The 25728-nt window shown below is 44.2% G+C and overlaps 3 protein-coding genes across 4 annotated transcripts; all 3 read right to left on the reverse strand.

Annotated features, from left to right (window-relative positions):
- On the reverse strand, nt 1205-3318 carry LOC8066802 (transcription factor GTE7). Its single transcript, XM_002448509.2, has 3 exons — nt 2062-3318; nt 1797-1965; nt 1205-1703 (listed from the first exon to the last, which is right to left on the reverse strand). Exons 1-3 carry the CDS (start codon nt 3202-3204, stop codon nt 1639-1641), a joined length of 1377 nt encoding a protein of 458 aa, XP_002448554.1. The 5' UTR covers nt 3205-3318; the 3' UTR covers nt 1205-1638.
- On the reverse strand, nt 5227-10621 carry LOC8074727 (probable polyamine oxidase 2). Of its 2 annotated transcripts, XM_002448510.2 has the most exons (11): nt 10418-10621; nt 9737-10070; nt 7634-7746; nt 7450-7538; nt 7251-7364; nt 7080-7167; nt 6902-6987; nt 6710-6812; nt 6524-6621; nt 5994-6423; nt 5227-5889 (listed from the first exon to the last, which is right to left on the reverse strand). In XM_002448510.2, the coding sequence occupies exons 2-11, from the start codon at nt 9747-9749 to the stop codon at nt 5572-5574; spliced, it is 1452 nt and encodes a 483-aa protein (XP_002448555.1). In that variant the 5' UTR covers nt 9750-10070; nt 10418-10621; the 3' UTR covers nt 5227-5571. The 2 variants fall into 2 exon arrangements, with proteins under 2 accessions (XP_002448555.1, XP_021318526.1); XM_021462851.1 differs by lacking the exons at nt 9737-10070; nt 10418-10621 and adding an exon at nt 8197-8419.
- On the reverse strand, nt 19480-23222 carry LOC8074728 (exonuclease DPD1, chloroplastic/mitochondrial). The gene is made up of 4 exons (XM_002448511.2): nt 23049-23222; nt 21585-22107; nt 20332-20537; nt 19480-19985 (listed from the first exon to the last, which is right to left on the reverse strand). The coding sequence occupies exons 2-4, from the start codon at nt 22031-22033 to the stop codon at nt 19789-19791; spliced, it is 852 nt and encodes a 283-aa protein (XP_002448556.1). The 5' UTR covers nt 22034-22107; nt 23049-23222; the 3' UTR covers nt 19480-19788.

Consider the following 25728-nt stretch of genomic DNA (forward strand, 5'->3'; position numbering starts at 1 on the left):
GCGGCACTGATTCTGTGCGGCGTCCTCGAAGCCGCGGCGGTACTCTCCCTCGTCTTCTTCAGGGTGCCGAGGGCAGCGTTCGTCCACCATGGTGAGAAGGCGTTCAGCTACGTGTACTATGCTGCTCTGATCGCCATTGTGGTGTTTGGGCTCGCAGAGGCGGCTGTAGGCTTCTGGGTGTCAGGACTCAGGAGACCCTGCTGGCCGGCGAGTCGTCGGAAAGGTCGTCATGGGGTTTTCTATCCTGCCACTGATAATCGTTGCCGGTCTCGGAGGTTTTTCTTCTGCCGCCCCGAAGTAGCAGCTGCTTACATATAACGAGATGCCACAGTTGTGCCCTGTCAATGTATGCTGTCAGATCGTGTTTGAATCTTCAGATTCCTTTTTTTTTTTTTTTGGACGTGTGCCGTATATGAGTTCAGAATGGAAGCGGCAGTTATCAGCACACTCAGTAATCAAGTTACTTCAGACTTGAGGTGCCTACCTTTTGAAAGAACTGTAAGGGAGTGCCGGGGAAACAAAATTGTCAACCATGCAAGGAAGTGTAAGGCCTTGTTTAGATTCAAAAACTTTTTGGATTTTGACACTGTAGCACTTTCGTTTTTATTTGACAAATGTTATCCAATTTTAGAGCAACTAGGCTTAAAAGATTCGTCTCGTGATTTACAGGTAAACTGTGCGATTAGTTTTCTTTTTTATTTATATTTAATGTTTCATGCATATGCCGCAAGATTCGATGTGATGAGGAATCTTATAAATTTTGGGTGTATCTAAACAAGGCCTAAGACGAGTTGTCTGATTGAACACAAGGAGTCGTTAAAAAGGACCACCAAACGTCTCTATTCCTATTTGTAGCAACAAAACATGATGCATCATCCTTCCTTTCTTAAAGGTTGGAGCCCTATCTATCAGTGAAACAATGAACTCACATGTTGCACTGATATAGTCAGATACACCTTTACTGGCATATTTCCATTTATGCACATCTTGAAAAACCCAGTGACCTGAATCTCGAACAAGAACCCCTAAAATTCCAAATTACCAAATAAACACACATCAACCCCCTGGTCTTGTGGTGTTATTATATACGATAAAGAAGCACAGGCCTGTCAGAGGATGATAATTTTGATATATCAAGCAACACCACCAGAACAAACTCAACACACACATGCATGGTCATTGAAATTTATCTTGCGTAGGCCTATCCGAAATGCTGAAATAACCCTTACATCAAAAGTCACCACCGAACAAAAGATACTGCATTGTTACTTATAAAACCATACTTTAATGTCATGCACAAGGCATCAATCAATTACATAAGGGATAAGAGATCTACACCAGAACAACTGTACTACAAAAGAACACAGACACTAGCCCTGGCCCCCTTCATACCAGAAGGTCGATCGACTACTTTTAACACCCCAGTACCTTCCACCTCCAGCTTACATACACATGGTGCTACCAGACACCCACAAAGCCAGTTTGTTATCTACTACTAACTGTGTAATGAAGCCTACGCAGACACCCACATCTCAGAAACAGCTACATACTTACAATTACCTCTAGCTCTACGCAAATCACCCCAGAACACGAACTCAGATCATCCAAATTTTCAAATCCTATTGTTAACAACCTTCCCTAAGCCAAAGAATGAGCATTGCCAGCTCCTGAGGCACTGTCCCCTGAGCTCCTCGACTCAGAACCTGCAAAAGAAGGTAACAGTAAATGTAAAAGGTCTGCTCCCTGAAGAAATTTTGGAATTGTTGAAGGAATACACAATGCCAGCTTCATCATACCACTGGAGGATGAAGAGCCACTGCCAGAACCACCAGAGCCAGTCACACCTTCAGCATCCTTCTCGATCTCCATGGATTGGTAAGTGGCTGTAGGCATCTCATCCCCAATATCAACATATTCATCCACCTGCTCAGCCATAGCAGTGCTCTTCACAGGTTTCTCACTCTCCTGTAAAAATAATAAACAAACAAACTAGCATGAGACCCAATTTACACATCCACTGGCTGCAACCAAAAAGGAATGTGTTGCTCCTATTGTCGTTACCGCATCATCATTGTCAACCAATGCAGGCACATCGCCCACAGGTGCAGTGTCATCCTCAGCCACAGCAGCACTGGTTACATCAGCAGCGCCACCATTCATCATCGCAGCACGCTGAGACTTCTTGAGCGCCTTGTTGAAGTTAGTTACGAAACGATCAAGCTCCCACTGTGTCTCAACATCCATCTCATCAATATCAAGCTCGATCTCATCCCCAAGCATCTCCGGGTTGTTGTTCCTCTTCCTCACAATCTGAAGCACATTATGCATCTTCTCTTCAGGCAAACTCTCCAGCCCAATCCTGAGCATGTTCTTCTCCTCCAGGCTCATCTCCCTCTTGTTCGGCTCCCTCGCCTTGGGCTTCCGCATCCTCACATTCCCAGCTCTCGGCTTAACCTTCGCCTCAACAGGCTCAGCTGCCGGTGGAGGTGGCAACTCCACCGCCACTGGCCTTGGCGGGGGCTCAAGGCTTCTGCACTCTTCCTCGAAATTAGCGAGCGCCTCCTTGTACATCCTCTCGAAGTAGGCGAGGAGGGCGCCAGCGAACGTGTGGACCTCGTGGCCGACGGGGTTGTACCGCAGCGCGTTGGTGAAGGTGAGGCGGACGTCGGCCGCGAAGTCGTCGTGCGAGGCGTACCTCCCGGCGGCGAGGCCCTCCTTGACGGTGCCGAGATCCATGGGGCGCTTGATGACGGTGTGGTAGTCGTGGAGGCCGAGGCGCTCCACCTCGACGGGCGCGTTGAACCACACGCTCCGCTTGTCCTTGCGCAGCCTGGTGAGGATCTGGCCGCACCGCTTCCGCATCGTCCCGCGGAGCTGCTGCTTCGCGGGCGGCGGAGGCAGCGGTGGCGGGCCCTGCTGCTGCCAGGTGTCGATGCGGGAGAGGAGGGCGCGGACCTGGCCCAGCTCCCCCGCGAGGCGGTCCCGGAGCGCGCGGGCCTCGCGCTGGCCGAGGGAGGACGGGCGGAACGTCACGTAGCCGACCGCCGCCGCCGCCCGCGGCTTGGACTTGGACTTGGACCCGTCGGCGCGCGGGTGGGGCTGGCTGGGGCTAGGGTTGGGCGGGATGGGCGCGAGCGGGGCGCGCGTCTCCCAGGAGCTGTGGTGGTGCGCCCCGCCCCGTCCGGCCAGCAGGGCGGAGGCCATCGCCGGCGCCGGCGAGGTCCCGCGAGCTCGATTGGTGCGCTGGCAATTCGGATCCGGGAGAGAGGGAGAGCACGAGAGCGAGGGGGAGGGGGGAGTGGGTGGAGTGGAGACGACGGGATTTTTTTTTCGCAGTGGGGGCGGGCGGATCTGGCCGGCGTCGGGAGAGGAGGGGATCCGCGCCGTTGGTGTGGTGAGTAGACGGATGGGATGGCTCGAGACTTTCGTGTGCGAGCGTCGTTGCGTGGCCGTGGACGCTTTGGGTTTGACTGGTCGTTGGGGCACGGGTAACTGCCATGTGGGGCCAGTGTGCGGTGGGGCCGTCGTCTCAGTGAGTACAGCGGTTGAGGGGAGACGGGCAGACGAGCAGTAGAACTTGTGGATTTGGGAACTGGGAGTTGTGTTTTCGCGGGAACATGATCTTGCTCGGTTCGCTTCGCGCCTTCTTCCTGGCGTCGTGCACTCGTGCAAGAAGACAGTAAAACCAGTAGCCAAAAAAAAAAGAGTGCTGCTAATAGGCTTTTGGCGTCCATGGACTCACATGTTAACGGCTTGTTCACTTGTATGATAAGACATAACTAAAAGTATTGTTTATTAATTTATTTTAAAGAAAAATATTATTAAATAATTGATAAATTTGGCAGATAAAAAAACGTCAGTTGATATGCCGTCGCCGGTACACGATCCATGCGTGTGAGCGCTGTATATGCCACCGGCATCGGCCATCTCTGTTGCTTTCGAATATGAGCAAAGGCATTGGTAGTTCGGTGTCGGTATGTGTGGAGGGAGCCACAGCCCACACAGCCACATGTGGCCCTGCTCTCCAAAAAAAACGCGTCGCCGCGTCGGTCTAGCCCAGGCCGTGAGAGCCCGAGATCGTGAAATGCGCTGCAAAGATCGATGCACACAAAGGACGGACGGCCACCATCTTTATATTACCAAAGAAAAGAAATACACAATCAACTTCTTATATTAGCACTGTTATTATTTCTCATCAAGAACTGCATGCACAATCCGAATATTCAAATATATAAAAAAATACTAAATCTAATCAAACTCAGTATTATTATTTGGTGAGACTTATTCTTTGTCTTGGACAGAGGGAGTAGTAGTACCAAAGAAGAGCTGCCGAGCTACCAGGCCGACACATATGGCGGCACAAAAACGGGTCCGTAACACGAATCTCACGAATCCCGCTCCCAGCGGCGCCTCCCGCCGCTTATCCAAGTTCCCCTCCACCGCCTCCAGCTTGGCCAATATCCTCCGCAGCTGGCGCCGTTCGTGTGCCAATCTCATGCGCTCCTGTAGGAGGCGGCGCCTCTGTCTGATGTTATAGTTGTAGGCCTTGGCGGCGCCGGCGCTGGCGCCAAGGCTGCCAGTGGAAGCAAACCTCCGGCCGCCGTAACCCTCCGCCTCCGCCGCCGCCGCTGCGCGAGCACTTCGCGCAACCGCCCGCGCCAGGCACTGCATGGCCGGCCTCTCTGTCTGTCTCCTCGGATCGGATCTAGTAGCGAAATCGGGTTGATGGATCGATTGTCTGTGATCAATGCTGTTCTGCGGTCTGCCTGTCTCCACGGGTGCACCGGCCGCCGCTACGTCCTGAGGATTTTATAATACCGGCAACTGAATCCGAGAAGGAATCTTCGAAACTGAATCTGAGTAGGAATCTGTGTTTCGCCGTTGGGCGCTCGGATGACCCGTAAACAAGCTGAGGTGTTAATCACTCGGGGCCTGTTTGTGAAGCTGTTGTGAGCTGTTTTTTTGCCAAACACTTATTTCCAAAACAGCTTCATGGGTGAAGCTGTTTTTTTCCCCTCTCACAAAGACATAAGTTGGATGAAGCTGAAAAAAAGTAGCTTATTGCAGCTTCTCTCTCATTTCTCTCTCTCAACTATGCATGAAGTAGTTGGTGAAGCTATTTTGCCAAACACTTTCTCTAAAACAGCTCAGCTTCATCTAGAAAGTCACTCATGAAGCTATTTTCTAAAAAAACAGCTTTACTAGTGAAGTTGAGTTGTGCCAAACAAGCCCTCAATACTCCAAATAGTTGAGTTCCATATATTATGTATATTATATTATTATTACAAGTGTTCATCATACATACGGTATCTTTTCCTACGAAGACGGGCATGATAACTCGTGTTACATGAACAGTCTCACAGACCCACAATATACATAAGGGTTCCCACACACACACAAGTTCAATAATATATGGCACGCCACAAGTAACGCTAGCACATGCCTCATGCCGAGGAGAGGCAAGGGGGAGTCTCTTTCTCCATGAACTGCCTGCTTCCCTCCGGCAATCAGTGGGACGTCCAGCCTACTCTCAGGTGCCGATCCAATAGACAACGACAACTGCTCATCCGCTTACAGCCGGGAGATGAGCAGCGGGACAGAGACGGGGCTGTCTTCGCCCATGGCAGGGTGGCACATCTCCAGCATGTCCAGCTCCCTGAACCGCTCCAGAACCCGCATCTTGCACTCCTCGGCCGCCATGACACCAGTGGAGAAGGCGCCGTGCACCGTGCCCGTGTACTTGAGACTCGTCGCCTCACCCGCGAAGAACAGGTTGTCCACGGGGATGCGCAGCTTCTCGTACAGGTCCCGGGGTTTGTTCACCCCATCGAACGTGTAGGAACCAAGTGAGTTCTCGTCTGAGCCCCAGTGTGACACCAGGTAATTTATCTGCAATAACAAATTTTGGTCAGCATAGGCTGTAAGAAAAGAAATGCTCTATAGCAGGATTCTTTTATTACTGTAGTAGTCGAAGGTATCGTCAACAAACTAACCGGCTCAGCTGCATTGGGAAGGATCTTCTTCAACTGAGAAAAGGCAAACTGGGCAGCAGCCTCATCTGACATTTTCTCGATGTCACGAGCAAGGCGGCCAGCAGGCATGTAAACAAGGACAGGGTGGCCTGTTGCCTTGTGAAGGTTGAGGAAATAGCTGCAACCATACGTGCTAGAGGAAACGACGCCGAGGAACTCCACGTTAGGCCAGAAAACCTGGCCGAAGTGAAGAACAATTTTGTTTTCAATTCCAACTGTAAGTTCTCTAATTGCTTCTTCTTTCCAGTCTGGCAGCCTCGGCTCAAATTTAATGGTTTGTGCTTTCAGGACACCCAACGGAACAGCGACCACTGCAGCATCCGCAACAAATGTTTTGCCACTGCTTACAGTAACCTCTACCCTGTTCCTGTGGCGAACAATTTCCACAACCCTGAAGAACAAAGAACAAGGATCAATACTGAAGGAATGGCTGATGAAAGTGAAACTGCAACTATTTACCAAATTAATAAGAAAAGGATAGAGACGCATACTTATGGTTGAGGCGTATATCTAAGCCTTTCGCAAGAGTATTTATAACCGGACGATATCCACGAACCATGAGGCCATGACCACCTGGCAGCAGCACCTCCTGCATCCCATCAACATTATAATGAATAAGGCACAGTAATTTCATAATTTGCAAGTACATTGGCCAGCTACTAAGCAAATAAACATACCTGATCCCAACCCTGTAGTGAAATTGAATCAGCGTCGGTGGCAAACCAACCCTCCATACGGCACAAATACCACTGAAGGACCTCATGAGCAATCCCTTCTTGCCTGCAGTGAACATATGGAAAACCCAATTAAAATGACCGGAATGTTTGCGCAGACCAGCGCACATAGGCAGAAATTAGATTAGTATAAACCTGAAGTGTGGATTTCTATCCATAACAATTGCAATGGCTTTTGCAATAGACATATCTTCATTGGTTCCTTCCCTCAATTTGCCAGTCTGTGCCAGAAGTGTTAATGAGTAAATCAAATAATAGAAACTACCTAAAATCAACAGGCACCGACACACCACTAATTGAAAGGAGGGAATACCTCTTCCAGTATGGTCTCAAACACCTTCCCAATCTTTTCTACCAACTCTTGTGGTACTTGACGTCCATTAGTGTCATAGAGTGCATAACTGAAAGGAAATAGAACAAGTTAGCACCCATCATTTGCTCCATCGTCTCTCAAAGTACAATTCATCCTAATGCAAAGTTTTACCTCTCCAGATCATGATCAAACAGCACAGAATCATCTCCACTTGTGCGGTACAGTGGAAGCCCAAGCCTTCCAATTATTGGTGCTAAGGGATTTTCTTCACAGACGCCATGAAGCCTGATGAATAAAATGATGATATCACAGTTCAAGATAAACTTTTGGGCACATGGTGAAAGTTAAAAAGAAAAAGAATGGAACTCACCAAGATGCTCCCAGATCGACTGGAAACCCAAACGAGTAGTCAGTGTGAACTCTGCCACCAATCCTATCACGGGATTCCAGAAGAATAACCTGGAATGTGTCACGACAATTGAAATGCATCACAAATTCTCATTTTCGTCTAAGAAATATGGGTCATAAAATTGCACCAGCACACTGAAAAATACCTGGAAGGAGGCATTTCTGAGCGCATCTGCAGCAGCAAGACCTGCAAACCCACCACCAATAACAATAGCGGTTGGTGTGTGTGGCTTTCTCCTAGCATTTTCACCAAATGAACCTGACATGAATACAAAATATGTTTTATCTCAGTAAAGGTAACACAGGAAATAAAATGTTTAAGTACAAAACGTGTTCAGAAGTACAAGTTTAGTTCTATTGATCATATTGAGAAGGAAAGGTAAGGTTCAAAGACATTTCTAATCAAATTTATTATTCTAGCAGTATCACAATTTTGACTCAGAGAAAAGAAGGAAATAAAGGTGGATGGTTCCTGCTTCTTTTAATTATATCCATAAAAGAAACTTCCTGAAACATTCTCATGTCTGTTACTGCTTTAGTGTTTGGATGACATAAACCTGTTCAAGTTTAATGCTCTGCAAATTTTGATGCAATTGGTGGTTGCTAATCTGGTGGGGTTTATCATAAGACTGATATTTCGCTCCAACGAGCAGAGTGCCTCCAAATGATAAAAGACCAGTTCATACAGAAGTAACACAAAGAAGCCTACCAAGTTGTGAAATTGCCGATATCGCCTGTTCTTCTCACATCAACCCTCCTCTACCCCCTCCACCATGGAGGGTTAGTAGTGAGGCATGTTCCCCTGTCTCAGAACAATGATGGCGAGGTAAGACAGGACATTTTAAGATTTTCACTGTCCTCTCGACAACTAAATTTGGGCCTGTGTAGTGTTCTTGGTCTGTATTAACCGCGGGTGCTTTGGCACAAGACAGATCACTCTTGACTGCAACATTTTTATAGCATATAAATTAGGGGGTTTCAGAAGATTGCAATGGTGAGAACAACTTTTTATTTATCTTTGCCAGAGCATGGACATGACACAAGGTCATAAATGATTGGTACACTCTTCTCGATCATGTTTGGACAATATGGGCACCAAACTATAAGGAATAAGCATGCCATGTCTTGTGGCTATTGGCTAATGATCGCCTTGGTAACACTAGGTACTCAGTGGGATTGTGGAAGACACATATTTAGCAAACCCCTCTATCAGATATGCTTGAAAATAAAAAGGCAGCACAACTTCATTGCTCACCAAGCATCTATCACCAAGTGATAGCAGGCACAATGAGACACACTAAGGGCTAAAAGTAATACCCATGAATGTATGACAATGACAAGCAAAAGCAGTATATACCGAGAACGTACAAATGCATGCAAATTGCAGCATTGGTATAAGTAAACAAGTAGGCAGGTACATCCACTAGCCAATATTATGATACATTTATCTACCCGTGTTCGTGAGCATGACAACGATGTGGATCGCACATGCATGGAATGAAGCACTTAACACGAACAGCATCAGGTTTCGTAGAAATCAGTATATGTTAATTTTTCCTTATCGTGCTACCGTGGTGGGCTTGTGAGAATATAAGTGAAGGTCGCCGGCATGGGCGGAGCCAAGGCCCGGCTAGCCTGGGCTGTTGGCCGGGCTCCCCTGCCGCAAATACGGTAAACCAAGGAGCTAACTCAGGGAGTAAAGTGTGGTTAGCAAGTCAGCATGTGTATATTGCATAGAGGATAATTGGTTTGCCCAGGCTCTTTAAAACCGCTGGCTCCGCCACTGGTCGCCGGCACTATATATGAGGCACAGGAGTCCACAAGTCCACATGGGGTCAAATTCGAGAAGCTTCCAAGTGGTCGGTCCCCTCTTGCGTGAGTTGTATAAAGTCTAGTTTTTTTTTCCTTCCTTCCACCGACAAATGAATATGGGACTTCATGGTTCATGGCCCATGCGTGCCTCCCAACAACCATACGAAACCAAAGTTTTAAGTTGGAAAAAATCAATTTTGCCACTAAGTGGTGTCAGATCTACCAAATAAATACCTAATCAAAAAACCCAATAACGTATCATGTCAGAAAACAAATACTAGATGATCCCAAGTCATCCAATCGACTCTTCTTCACCCACCTGAGTAGCTTTAATAATTCACATCGATTTAAGATATATTTTCAAATTGGAACAAAATCCGATCTACCAACTATAAGCCCGAAACTGAAAGAGCTCCCGGAGAAGAAGCAGGACTTACTGTTGTTCGCCATCTGTGAAGCTCTGTTCTTCTTCTCCTTCACAATTACTACTTGAATTTGAATTAGAATTGGATGGATTTAACAACTGGGGGGAGAAATGCAGCAGGAAGATGAGGAGGCAGGCGACGTAGTGGTTCGAGTTCGAGTTGAGTCCCAGGTTCACGAAACAGTTCATACAGCCGTGCAGCCGAATCGCCGCAGCCCTCTCAGGAATTCACACGGTCCCCTTGGCGATCTCACACAACCTTCCCCAAGTGTTCCCCCGATCCCATCAACTTCTTAGCCGATTCGACTTCGGGGTAGAGGAAAACTCCGGCGGCAGGGCAAGCAACACTGCAGAATCAGGGAAATCAAACAATTATAATTAATCCGTCACAGAAAAATTGATATTTCCGTCTCTACTGCAACAGAAATCGGATGATTTGCGGCACTACGGGAGGGGGGAATAGCCACAACAAGTTCGCTCCTCTGACGCAATCTGGCCAGAGATAACAATAATAATTCCAAAAATCGCCAGGCAACCCGGGGGAAACCGACACGGAATCTCACCCCGCAAGCCAAGCAATCCAGGGAGGCAGCAGGGTCAAAAAAGAGTCCGTCCTTTCAGGTCTCCCCGCAAACCAGGCTGAAATCACGCGAATTCATTCATGCGGAGAAGAAAAAAAAAACATGAAACCCACCTCAAAAACTTAGGCCGGGGCCGAAGAACTGGAGATTCTCCTTTGCACAGGAAGCCGGGAAGGATCTCGGTGGGTGCGTAGAGGGAGGAGGAGGAGGAGGAGGAGTCCTGCGGCCTGCTGCTGTCTGTCTCCTACCGTTTGGGGGAGCTTTGGGCGTTGCGTTGGTGAATGGTGATGATGGTGAGGGGCGGTGTGGTGCGGCGATTGGGTGGAATTTATAGCTTCGTTGGACGGCGAGGAGGGTACCGTGCACCACCAGGTCACCTTACCCGCCACCCGGGGTGTCAGAGCCGCGCCGACCCCACCAAACGCGTGGTTTCGTGAGCGTTTGATCGCGTTTGGACGGCGCTGATGCGCGATGTAGCTGGACGAGCGTTGCTGACCACATGTCAGGGGTGTGGCGATATTTCTTTTTTCTTCTTTTTCTTTCCAGCGATGCCAAAAGGAGTATATGTGTATAAAAAGTTTAAGATGCATAGTACTAGTTTCTAGAAGGATGCATAATTCGTAAGTACATTATTTTCTCATGGATGATTTATAATCATTTGATTATTAATGTTGACAATGTATATAAAGAGCTCAGGGGCAATTTGCAACATCCTTAGAGCAGCTTCTTCGTGGTGATTATTCTTGCTCAGTTAAGTAGAAAAATTAACCCAGACTATGGTAAGGACAAGACACAAATAACTTCTTTATTAACACTGGATTGAGCTAGGGGCTAAAAAAATTGACTCCTCACTATTTTTACCGGAATCACTTCCTTACTCGCTCCACATTCTAACCCACCCACCCCCAACTAGAGCACACCATCAAAGAATTAGCAAGCTAAATCGAAGAATCGAAGAGTAGAGCTCTAACATATAGGTCCTAAGAGTATGTTTTAAGATTGAGATTGGGTCGGACAAGGCTTTAGAAAGCCCTATAAAAATTCTTCAGCCTAAACTTAACACTTGGGGAGTTTATGAATATGAGTACTAGATTTTGAAAAAAAAGATGGTAGAGGTATTTGAGAAAAAGATGGTAGAAGCTAGAACTTTGTTCCATTATCTAAAAAACTATTTGAAAGAAAAAAAGAGTTTTGATATGAGGTAAGTGTATATGCTTGTATGTTGTATTTGTGATGGTGCTTGAGGAGGCACCAAGGCAGAAGTGTCTACTAGCTAGGAAATGCATCCAAGAGGGATGTGGACCTAAAGCAGATCGGAACGGAAACAAGACCTACGTTTCTGTTTCCATGTCACACGTTCCAAGAACGTCTACGTTCTAAAAACGTGAATGTTCATGTTTCTACGTTATAAAATGATATCCAAGTTCTTGTTCCCGTTCCGGAAACCGGGACGGGAACATGGTTGCTTATGATGTGGACACAAGGCTAGCTAATCACTGATTTGAGCTCAATTGTAGGTTAGGCGAAATAATCTCCTAGGAGTGCAATGCAAATAAACATAGGAAATGAGCTGGTGACATGATAAATCACTATCTACGGTATCTACCGAAAGGAGCTGCTGCTATCGAACCTCCTCAAGGTGTTTAATTATGCATTTATTAGAAGAACGTGGTTTTAGAGATCCTGTGGTGTTCTTGGTGCCACTTGTGCCGTCTTTCGTAGTCTAAGTTAGACTTATTCTTTTATCAATATACATATATATTATTTCCTATATTGTTTCAATAAAAAAACATAACGCTCCGTTGAGCCATGCGCGCGCCCTGCAGTGAAAAGGAGTCGTTTTCAGGGTCCTATCATAGCGATTAGCGAAGGCGATGGCATTCCTTGCACGTTTGATTCCTTGCAGCTACACGGTGTGGGCGCGCGAGCGAGTGAACACGTTTCGTCCACTCACGTCGTGCTCGCTAGTGGATCGTTATTACTGCTGCTGCCCGGCCTGCCGGCCGGCGCGCGACGACGAGGGGAGCGCGGGGGATTAATTAACACCACGAACAACACGACGGCGAAAGAAACCCGCCGGCCGTGTGCCCGTGTGGTATATATCGTACGTCTCTCGGCGACCTGGACGCTACTGTTCATCGCTCTCGGAGTAGGGGTCCATCGGCAGGAGCTAGCACGAGGGAGTTGTGCTACTAAAGATCTTTTTTTTCTTCATTCATTCATATCGTTTTCCGACGAGCCATGTATGCACGGATCGATCGTATCGTATAACAATATATAGGCCTTGTTTAGATGCGAAAAGATTTTGGATTTCGCTAATGTAGCAATTTCGTTTGTTTGTGGTAAATATTGTCTAATTATAGGCTAATTAGGATCAAAAGAATCGTCTCACGATTTACAGGTAAACTGTGCAATTAATTTTTATTTTCGTCTATATTTAATACTTAATGCATATGCCGAAAGATTCGATGTGATGAGGAATCTTGAAAACTTTTTGAAAACTTCATGCATATGCCACAATTTGACTCGATTTGTAGAAAATATATATAATATTTATATCTCTAAATAAATTTATTAAAAAACTAGACTTAAAGATCTTTCCAATGATACTAATTATGTTATAAATACTAATATTTTTTACTATATATTTAGTTAAAATTATTTCTTGGAAAGCGAAAACGACACTTATTTTGGGACGGAGGAAGTACACCATAAGAGTATGTGGTATGTGCGTGTGGGCCTATTTGTACATAGGGTTGTTGCACGTATTCTTGGACCCGTTTGGATAATAGGACTAAAAATTAGCACTACTATGTTTAGATGCTATAATAAGAAGGATCAAACATGAATTAATTTTAAAACTAATTACATAAGCGATGACTAATTAGCAATATGAATCTATCAATCCTAATTAGCTCATGATTATTAGCTTATATGATGTTACGTACGGTAAACCTATACTACTCAAGGTCTCTAATGAGAATTAATAGATTTGTCTCACTAAATCACCAATAAGTCACTGCTTATGTAATTAGTTTAAAATTAATTCAAGTTTAATTAGTCCTAATTAACATCAAATATAGTACGTGCTAATTTTTAACCGTGTCTCATAGTCGAATATGTACGTATGAGTAGATAACACTGTATCCAAATTAATTATCCATGTACTATGTATGTGCACTATGCACTGATTAAACAATTCATGAGTTTGAACTTAAAAAAGTTTCAATTCCTAAAGTTGTTTTAAGTTAAACGTTTTAAACTTTGACCAAATTTCTAGAAAAAAACGCTAAGATTTATACCAAATTAGTAACATTAGATTTATCATATAAAATATTTTATAAAATATTCATTTTATGTATAGCTATTGATACTCTTTTCTATAAAGTTAGTTAAACTTTGAATGACACAGATTCAAATAATTGAAGCTTTTATGACAAAGGAATATCTTACTATTAATTAATTAGCGAATCGATTCCCGTCATTTCCCGGGGTCAATTAATCTCAGCCCTTATATATTCGTCTCCTTCCTACCACAGGGGACCGAGGGACGTGCCACATTGTTGACGTGTTGGCGCTTTAGAGGCGGCAGGTAAAACGTGCCAATCAGTAACAACAGCGAGACACAGTTGAAAAGAACGTGTGTACTCGGCTACTTCATTCCCGGGAGCTACACGCCACGCCAGTCGGTAGGAGTAGGCTACATGACATATATACACTACATAAGACTATCAGATCCATTGTGGTACCCAAATTGATTAAAATATGTCTCCAACACAATATTTATAGTTTCCAAGTACCTATATTGAAGACTCATTTTAGGTGTCACAATAGGCATAATTTAAATCTGAATATCCTCTATCCTGAAAATCCATTTGCAAAAAGAGTTGTCTTTTAAATCTTGTTAGAGAAGACTAAAAATAGATATTAAACCTTTTGCCTGTAGTATTGGTTAAAGGATAAATAAGTCTTGTGTTTTAGGTCGTAGTTGTTGGAGACAATATAAGGAGTGCCTTTCTTTCCAGGCCAATGAGAACACAACAAAAACGGTGGAAAATCAAAACGGATAGGATCAAGCGCAAAAACTAGCAGTCGGACAGACATATCATCATGTCGTAATCGCACCCGTATCACAAATATTTATTTAATTAATTAATATTATGAGCGTGCGCGTGATTTTTTTTAACAGGACGGAATTGATTCTGGGGTTTTGTTTACTTTATTCTGAAAACCAAAAACTTTTTAAGATTTCATATCACATCGAATCTTGCGGCATATGTATTGAGTATTAAATATAGATAAAAACAAAAATTGAATGCACAGTTTACCTGTAAATCACGAGATAAATCTTTTGAGTTTAGTTAGTTTATAATTAGACAATGTTTATCAAATAAAAACGAAAACAATACAGTACCAAAATTTAAAAAATTTCGGAACTAAACAAGGCCTGAGTGTTAGGACTTGACTTGCACGTGTGAGATAACAAGGGTGGGGTCACGTCTCTCTCCAGGACAAAAAGGTGAGTGCCAACTACTGCAAACAAAAGAGAGAGAGAGAGAGAGAGAGAGAGGTGCTAGCAATGCATAATTGCATTTCGCGACATGATGATGATGATGCATGGTGGATATGTGAAGCTCGTGCTTTACTACTGGTTACGCGTTTGTTGCGAGGTGGCACGTACGTACTCGATCAGGTCCTTCTTCCAGCTTAATTTCGCAAAGCGGGGAGCCTAAAGTGCCATGTTCAAATGTGAGCAAATATATACTCGGATCGGATCCCATTTTCGAATGTGCGCAAATATATGCCTCCTCCTCGCTTCTGCATTGCACGTGGAGAACGTGAGGAGATACTTAGGCCTTGTTTAGATTTAATTTTCTTTAGATTTCACTACTATAGCACTTTCGTTTGTATTTGACAATTAATGTCCAATCATAAACTAACTAGGCTCAAAAGATTCGTTTCGTGATTTACAGATAAACTGTGTAATTAATTATTTTTATTTACATTTAATGTTTCATACATGTATGGTAAGATTCGATGTGATAAAGAATCTTAAAAAGTTTTTGGATTTTAGAGTGAACTAAACAAAATCTTATTGCCCTATTTAGTTACCAACCCAAAAAATTTCCATCCATCTCATCGAATCTTTGGACACATGTATGGAACATTAAATGTAAATAAAAAATAAACTAATTACACAGTTTGGTTGAAAATCACGAGACGAATCTTTTAAGTCTAGTTAGTCCATGATTAGCCTTAAGTGCTAAAGTAATCCACATGTGCTAATAACAGATTAATTATGGTTAATAGATTTGTTATGTAATTTGTTTTTTTATTAGTTTAACCCCTTCCGACATTCTTCCGACACATCTGACGTGACACTCAAAATTTTTTTATCTCCAATCTAAACAGTGCCTTAATTTGTAGCGTTACTATGCCTTGTTTAGATGCAAATTGTTTATAATGGCGGCAGTACGAACGTGGCACTGCTGCACGCAGGCGCCCGGCCCGTAGGTGCCGGCGGGGGCCAGCCCCGGCGCTGCTCGTGTGTTGCCCCGGCGCTGCTCGCGTGTTCCTGTAGTACGTCGGTTGCCACGGTGGGCTGGCTGGCTGGCTGGTACAGACGTGTTTGTCCGTCGCGGCAACCGACGTCGTACTACGGGAACAAGACGTCCGGCCAACCTCGTTGTTCGCTCATGTGCAGCCGCAGCTGCGCGCGCCAGCAGTGCACTGCGCACCACTGTTTGCCTCACGTGAGTAGGGTAGCCGGCTACCCGTGCCGGCCGGCCCGCAGCGAGACCTCGTGCTCGTGGCTCGTACAAATGCCGGACACCGGGCCAATGCCGCCGCGGCAGCCGGCCGGTGGCGGTGGCTGCCCCGAAACCGCCGAGTAAAGTGCGCGAGCGCCCCCACGCCCACGGCGCACGCGGCGGTCACCAACAAACTCTAGCTCGTGGTGCTGTAGTACTGCCCCGCGGCAACCAAAACCCTGGTCTCGTCTCGTGACTCGCCCGCCTCACGATCCGAATCACTCGGAGACAGTGCGCGGTACCGCGCCCGTCCCGTCGAAACGCGTGGCCGGCGGTGCTGCCTGCCACCAGACCGGCGTGATCGATCTCGGTGCGCGTACGAATGGCCGGCTCCCCGGCGGCGAATCACACGTTGGTTTGGTGGTGCCTCGTCGTGCCGTCGTACATACACGCGGAACACATTGCTTGCTGTCCTGCAGGAGGCTGGAGCCCCGGCCGGACCGGACGATGCCCTGTACCACACACACCTGCTGCTTAGCCTGCGCTCTGCATTCCACTCCGCGGCTCCCGGCACGGCAACAACGAGAACGCAGTTTTTTTTTTCATACATAGTCAACATCTGCTATCCTCACCGTTCAACATTGCATTGAAATGTGTGCAATCTAAATCAGTAATGTGAAGCAGCAGTGGAGAAGTATGAAGTAGCAGTGGTTTAACATCTGCTATCCTCATCGTTCAACATTGCATTGAGATGTGTGCAATCTAAATCAGTAATGTGAAGCAGCAGTGAAGAAGTATGAAGTAGTAGTGAGAGAGTATAAATACACGAATCTCAAAGCACTTGGTGTACGTCGCGTGGCCGTGGCAGAGCAGACTGGTGGATGTGGATACCGTCACCATCGCGCGTACGAGCACCACCACATATCCCCTCCGATCGCAACACTTTTTTGTTTGTTGGTAAAAAATATTATTGCACGGCGCGACAAAATGCGACTGCACGCGTACGTGACGAATTTAAAATTTTCAGAGATCCCCAAGGATCGTTATCTGCATGCGTGCCGAATTCTGAATCAGGGACCGCGCTACACTACACTACACTACACTACACCGGCCGGTCGTGATCGTGTTCGGCGCGACATCTGCGTCATGCATGGCCGTAGAAGGGTTCACAACAGATTTATAGACTGGCTTGAGCTGTTTTTTTTTGCCAAACACTTATTTCTAAAATAGCTTTATGGTTGAAATTGTTTTTCTTCTCCTCCCACAAAGATATGAATTGAGATAAAACTAAAAAAAATAGATTATTGTAGCTCTCTCTCATTTTTTCTTTCTCATTTATACATGAAGTAGTTGTTGAAGCTATTTACCAAACATTTTTTTAAAAAAACAGCTTCATCTAGAAAGCTGTTTATAAAACTATTTTTCTAAAAAATAATTTTACTATTAAAATTGAGCTCTACCAAACCAGCCCGACATAGAGCACGCCCCAACACGTCCAAAGCCCGACATAGAGACATGCAAGTGGAGCCCAGGTCATCAGTACCTCACCTCCAAGAAGAGGCTGGAGATCGAGCCACGTATGCATGATGCATGTGCCGCCTCACGAGCCGTTTGCGTCAGCTAATTAATCACCCTACCCTCAACTACTGCAGATTTCTTGAGAGCGCAGGTGTTTTGTATTACAAGTGTTTGACAAAGATCAAGGTTCAAGAAAAAAAAAACGTGGCTGTAATGTGTACTTGCAAGGAAACGAGCACCTGGCTTACGAGACACATGGCTCGAGCACAAAGCTTGCCTTCGGAACGGGGGGAAAAAGGTACATCATCTCTGGAAACATCTATTGGTCAGGTCTGACTAATCACACGCTAAAGATCGTGACCAAGAAGATTTGGTTATTTTTATTTCCCAAGTCCCAACTGAACGAAAACAGGACTACCGATTGATACATCTCAGCTGTGGTTACCTATTTGATCCTCATTCCTGAGTCGTAGTAACCATGCAAATGACCAGAAACCGAGTTACCTACCTTATTCGTCCTGAATCACCCAAACACCCAGGTTGCCCATGAGGTCACCTACAACTACAACTGTAGTTCACTCGTCAGGGGTCCAAGTCATGCGATCGCACAAATGCAAGTCATACTGACCAGACCTAAACAGCTGACCTTCGCAAAATCTAACTAGTTGAAGTTTTGAGGAAAAGTAAACTAGTCTAGTGTGCATCAGCGGCTATAAAATGTATACACTTTCAGGTAAAGACAAAAAAGTTTTAAGTGGCACTCAAGGCGCAAGCCCTGTAACCTAACAAGATTATGTTGATATTGCTCATGTGCATGGATCCCACCCAAAGCAACTACTACAGGCAACAAGTGGTTGCTTAGTTGTCATCTGTCATCACTGCACAATGCATGTCTCCAACCTAGGGTTCAAAACAAAGAAACATTTTTTATTTACAACTTGCATGAAATGGACGGCAACATAGATAAGATAGCTTAACATTGGGAAATACCAAAAGAGACTCAATTTGTTTCACTTTCCCTTTTGCACCTAGGCTTCTGCAAGAAAATTGGTCCACATAGATAGCAAGGCACAAACACATCATAATGCGGGACTGGTGATCCACAAATGGCTACAAGAAAAGACCACATATGCCCAACTGACAGTCGTAGATAACTTTAGGAAACAATGATAAACACGTGGCAATAAGGGGGACTAGTTAATACAACTATACTACAAGAGACGAACCAATTATAAACTCTTGTAGTGCCATCTTCAGTCCAGCGCAACAAGTGAGTGGAACAAAAAAGTTGCACTGCACGGTACAACAGAGAACAGAGCACCTAATTCAAAGTATACCATAATGAAGAGCTCAAAACAGGTTGCACGATCCGCGTCCAAGTTAAAAAAGCCACCACACTAGCCTGTACCAAACAAAGGAATCTAGATGGTATATGATACATAATATTTGCAGACAAATTGGCACCGAGAGAAAAAGAAAATAGCCTTTTCGATTTATTGCAGAGCCAGACATATTCGAAACCATACCAATAAAGCCGTGACCACATTTTTCATAAAACCTAAAAATACAACAAACCCGTATGTCTACATCAATTACATCCTGCAAAAAAAGGTAAATACTCTTTTCAACAATATTGTGACAAGTGTACATATTGATGCCTTACTTCCCTACTTTTGGGCTGAAACACTAACATGCCAACCGTGCACTTAATTAGATGGTCCAATCAAGTGATAAATTAAATCCAGCTCCAAGTGCTACATTCCATCATTTCCAATAAGCGAGTGGAATCAGTATATAATACTATGATGCAAGAAGATGGGTAGAGACACCAAACCACTGGACTGGAGGACCGCAGTTACCAGTTGAATACATTGTTCAGCGGACTGAATAGAGCACTCAAGAAAACATAAGCGAAGCGTAATTTTTTCTTGCTATGTTTTAAGGATGTAACAGCACCAAGCGTTTTTCACATCAACTCATGAGTAAAGCAAGTACAAGTAGGATAACTAAGAAATCCCCATAGGCACTGAGAATTTGACATACTACACCATAAACATTGAGAATTAGATAATCTATGAAATCACCATAAGCCTTTCAAAACAAGAACGCTATGGTCATTGAGAATTTTATAAACTACACCATTTGCAACAACAATCAGCTAAATGATATGTCAAATATGTTTATAACTAAAACAACCAGGACATCGGAAACCATATTCAAGAAGCCTTTCTGACATCACTAAATCTCATGGCCTCATTCATTAGATCGTCACATGTCAATTTTAAATCCAGAGTGATTTTTGGGAGAATGTTGCATAATGCTTCCACATCTGGCATTGCTCTATGAGATGGGCCTTCCGAACTGAGACCATAGCGTTCTCCCAGTGCCACCAAGTTCACAAGATTTTTCTTTCCTGCAATAGAACAGAAAATCCACTTAGAACTAGATCTACTTGTGCTTCAGATATACCATAATAGGCAAACAGCACAAAATCTGCAATTAAACTGAGAACTGCAAAATGATATATATACCACAAGAACCATTCAAATACTAGCACAAATATGATTAATTGAATTGTTATACTGAATTCATACACATCGCAACAGAAACACTTTCTGTCTACTACTATGCATGAATAGAAAGAGATTGCGGTCTTAAAAAGTCCCAGACAGCGCCCCAGAAAGAGCTGTTAGGATTGTCTTAGCAAGGTGCAAGCAAACGTTATATGATGAGAGGAACCCAGATGTACGATGGCATACCATCTATTTTCTTCAACTTTCTCGCCAAACGAAGACTGTCGACAAATAGCCAATCTGAAGGAACCTGGGCTGAACAACGGTCAAACTCTTGGTTAAGGAAAGGGACATCAAAACCTTTTGCATTATGAGCAATCCACAGAACTGGCTTGCCAGGAGCTTGGCGACTTCGAACATATGCTAGTAGTATTGGAAGAACATCACTGAACCTATGGTAACCAGATTAAGATAGCATATATGGGTAAGTGGAATGTTGAGCTAAGTGTTAACAAAAAAGAACACACAATCAATAAATTTTTCGTTACAAAGGCTTAAAACCTTCTCTTGCACAGAAAGTTAGCAAATACTTGCTTATAATAAAACCTTTAGTAGCATGGATATTTGCCAAAGGGGAAAAAATTGAATGATCAAATTCCAATTTCTCACATAAATGATTACATTACATATTATGGTCTGTGTTGACAAAGTCATGTTCAGGAATGAAGAATTTGGGACTGAGTATATCCCACAAGGCTAATGTGTGGTGATGTCATAACAGTTGTATTCGGTGCACAAGACCTTTAGTAGCATGGATTCTTATGAGCTAACTAAATGCCACTTAGATTTCGGAACAAAAAAGGTTTAACAACAAAATCTCAAGGGAAACCAGTGAGAGGATGAATTCTTTACAAAAAAACAACCATGCATTTGCAACAAATCTAAAATCTAAAACATGAATCCCAGCCGTGCACATGAAGGGGCTACCAAGGACGCAAGCGGCATAGTAAATCAACAATTGAAAACTGTCTCTAGGTGATTAGAACAATTTGCGTTAGTTACAAACAACAGGATACATTTTATTTAGTACTTAATTTATTTCAAGTTATCATGCATCCAAGGTGCTGGGTAGTTATGCTATCAAGTCGAAGTAGAGCATGGTGAATTTTACCTAATAATAATGCTGAAAGGATAATACATCCTACAAACTCAAGCACACAAAAATTGCATAAATCTCACTGAAAGAAAGTTAATAGTTGATAAATTTCTTGCTAGTTAACTAGTTTCCAAAATGAACCGCAATGGCAACAGCCCTTTGCCATTTCACAATGACCTGAGTGGGTATTACAGTTCTGGAGAATAACACTGTATTAATGTTCACTAGGCATTTTACGTTTTATTTTCAGTACCACAGTATTTATAGACACATTTATAAACTAATGTGAATTCATGTGACCGCGAGATGAAGAATAGCATTCATGTACAGAAGAGAAACACACCTTGGGACATCAGGCCTGCAGACCAATTCAGTGGTAATGTTATTAAGCTCGGAAGCGTATATGGGAACATCCCGTTCAGGATTAATGAGAGTCTGAAATGTGCAATCCTTTCCTCCAGAAAGGTCACGAAGTGCAAACTCAACAATTCTATTATCCACATGGAAAAAACCAGTAGTCTCAAGATCAAAGACAAGAAAAGTTCCAGGTTGGTCATGTCCAGAAGTTTTCCGAAGCCACAGTGGCGGAATTGAAGGAACACAATAGCCTGGGTCAGTTTTGTGCCAACTAACTGCCCCTGTAAGATTCGTAGCGAAATTTCGTTTCTCGTAGCTTTTAGGTTGAAGCAATTTCCCAGATGAAAATCCAGCATGTTGCTTGAGAAACCTAACTGGACAGCTGGTCCGTATTTTGTTCCTCAGCAGATTGAAGCGAAGAACTAGTGACGACATTTTGTGCAAGATGTGTGCTTGGAATCAAGACACAGAACAATTATTCTTTGACTTAGGTGAACCACGTCTCACACCTGTACATATATATACAAGTATACGAATCCATTGATCGTAGTGAAACAATCATATAAATTAGAGTAGGGAAAATGATTACAGACGGTTTAAAATTCATCCACATATTTTTTGCAGTGACAGTAAAAGTAGCATTAAACTCTGAATCTCTGATGATCTGAGGTTATAGGTTTAGATTGAATCAATTGGTAACATCAAGATATTTCTTTTTTCTCCCCGCGAGGACATTGCCCCATTGTCATTCATCAAAACGGAAATATAGGAGTGCTAACATCAAGATATCAATAACACAATTCAGAAATTCACTTTTTTGATGATCAAATGAGAAGTATTTCCAAACATCGAGAAACACATGATTGAACGCATAACAATGACATTGCTTTACCTCATCATAAGTCAGACAAAGAGAAAAAAAAAACTCAGACCACCAAACCTAGATTACTCTATACCACTGCAAAATTACACAGAAAATGCAACTCCCACATAGAATCCTGCATCGTCTATTTTCAGCGTTCATCTCTTACAAGGTTGGGCATAAGGTTCAGCAATAACACCCCCAACATCGTCTCTCAGTTACCATTGAGCACCCACAGCCCCACCATTCACGATCCTTTCTCCTGGAAATGCAAAAGCTTGCGCCCAAAATGCAAAGCACCTCTTGCAGAATCCTCCAAATCCCCCCTCGAAAAGCTCAGAACTTTCCCCCCAAATCATCCGGCCATAGCTCGCTCGCTCGCTGGCTGGCTCTTGTACTGAAATGCCCCCATACCCAATTCACCACGCAGGGCACCACACGCGCAGTAGCACATGGAAAGAGGGCGCTTGGGGCGAGTACGAACACTAGCACGCGCGTGAGTGCGCGACTCAAACAAAAAAAAAACGAAGTTATGCCCACCACCCAGAGAGAGACGGACGGGGAGGGGGAGGCGGAGGATGCGCTTACCAGGTACGAGATGCCCATCGCAAAGCCCGCGCCCCTTTCTCGTCGCCGCCACCGCCGACGGGTTTGGATGGACGAGGGTTTTAAAGCCAGGCGGTGCAGTGGCAACTGGCAACCGTACGCGGGCAACGCGCGATGCCGCGACGGCGAGGGGGATCGATCGAATGGGAGGGAGAGGGGTCAGGTCAAGGGTAGGCTAGTCATTTTAAGTGCCGTGAGTGGGCCACATTTTTCACTTTACCGCGCTACGTGGTGGGTCCCTGGTTCAGCGACGTGGTGCGTTGCTGCGGTTAAAAATCGCAAGCAGTTCGTGGGGAGTGGCGACGTGGCCTGTGGGAGGGTTTTTCTTTTCTTTTGACAATGGGTCTGTGGGAGGTTGGTGTCGCTGCTGAGTGCAAAGTGGAGAGGGAAACTGAAATAGTAAAATTACAACTTCTCCTCTTCGGATCCAATCTAAATTTTTTATATCCACTGCAACTGCTTTATTTTTTTTTATGATTGCAACTGCTTTATTAGTACTCCCTCAAACTCTGATGTTTTATTATCGCGAGATTAACATCTGATCCCGTTCCATAAATAAATAAATAACTCAGTCCCGTTGCTTGCCTGAATTCAAGTCAGCGTCTGGTATTATAGAAGTCCAGAGAGCAAATTCAGTCCAAAGCTGACAGGCGCCGCGTAGTATTGCGCAATTTCTTCAGTTAGCCGCAACCCGCAAAGCTGAACATTTCTTCCAACTCGTCTCTTTTTTCTTCCTATCCTACGTGAATGCGTGATGCAGCAAACCATGGCGACTCACGAGGTGTCGTGTTCGCTGCGTTTTTGCGCACAACACAAGGCTACTTGTCTACGTCCACAGGTGGCCCTGGCCATGTCGTACCTGCCGTCGGGGATTGCCATTGGGATCCCACGCATCATGCATGTAACCTACTAGGATAATCCGTCTTTCTGACGACCGGCTCCTCACTGATCACTGCAGTAATTTGACACGGGCCTTGTTAAATAAACGACATGACAAGAGTTTAAAGTAATACTAGCATCATCCAATCCGACACCTCCTAGATGTGAAAGGGATATTTGGTAGAGAATCTTTGCCGGATGCCGGCCACTATTGCATCACACTGTATCGTGTCCGCAAAGTTCAGTGCAGAATCTCTTTGTTTAGTTCCTAAAATATTTTGTAAAATTTCTCAGATTCCTCATCATATTGAATCTTGCGGCACATGCATGAAATACTAAATATAGATAAAAAAATAACTAATTACACAATTTACTTGTAATTTGCGAGATAAATTTTTTGAGCCTAGTTAGTCCATGATTGGACAATATTTATCAAATACAAACGAAAGTATTACTATTCAAATTTTGTAAAAAAATTTTGAAGTAAAGAAGGCACTAGTTTTGCTTCCTGTTAGAATAATGTATAGTTGATTCATTTTGGCTTCACAGCCCATCTGGACAGCATGCCCTGATCTATTGCAGATTGTACGCGCCCAAGCTGGAAGACGAGGCTGGTGCTTGCATGTATTGCAATTTGAAGGTCTCACTCGTCAGCTTCCATTAGTTTTGTTGTGAAAACAGAACCGGAAACCGCTCAGGTAGCAAAACTCTATATGTGTTCTGACCCTCTGACAATGAACAAGTCTGAAACACGCTCTATATATACACACGCGCGCGCGCACACACATATACATATATAGTCAAGTATGCTACATGATGTTGCCTACTTGGCTGATGTAAAACATTAACGACACGCAGCGAAATTCACTGTTTCTAGTTCTCAGTTTCTCACAATTCAACGAGATCAAACTAGATTAATCAGGATCTCTAGCTGAGACACAACACAGAACTACTTGTATACAACAGCTGAGATGTATATTTTAGTGGTGTTATTATCACTTGGGCTGGACATGGTATAGAAATGTAGGCTTCTCCCATATCCCTATTTAACGCGTGCATTCAGACGAGTTCATAGCTCCATCAATTTTACACAGGGCCTCGTTGAGTCGTTGTGTAGAGAAAATGGTTAATCCTAAGTTAATACTTTAACATTATCCAATCCAATCCGACATCTGACAGTCTCCAAATTGCAATGTGAAAAGAATAGCTGACAGGATCTTTGCCCATGATGCATCATTGTACGTGTTATATCTCTCATGATCCGGTGTAGTTTCTGATTCTTGAAATCCATCTAAATGTATCAGCCTGTCTAGTTGAGACGCCATAACTTGCGTACAAGAAGATGAGGTACTTTTTATGTCATCGTTTGGACTGGACATAAGATTCCAGCCTTCCAGGCACGAGCTCTGGACTGGACAAAAATGAATTGTTCGTGCCAATTAACAGAAACGACACTGCAAAATGACAGGATGACAGGAATCTGAAAATGTTTGTCACAGACAATACAAGCGCGGAACTCCAAACCCAAGTTGGCGTCTGCTCTATCCTGTCTTCAGCGTCCATGTGCGTGCACCGTGCAGTCAGGAGAGCCTGCACGGCTACAAAACTGCATGCAGCAGCAGTATCATGCCATCATGCACTGCTCTGAAACATTTCACTGAAATCGCTGATCTAGTTGTTCATTCCTCATTCCTCCATGCATACATGGCATGCCCACATGCAAATATGCTGCCACATCAGATGCTCAGGAAGTCTGGAAGGGTTCCCTTGCTAAATAACTTTA

This window comes from Sorghum bicolor, chromosome 6 (assembly GCF_000003195.3).
Source record: "Sorghum bicolor cultivar BTx623 chromosome 6, Sorghum_bicolor_NCBIv3, whole genome shotgun sequence".
NCBI lineage: Eukaryota > Viridiplantae > Streptophyta > Magnoliopsida > Poales > Poaceae > Sorghum > Sorghum bicolor.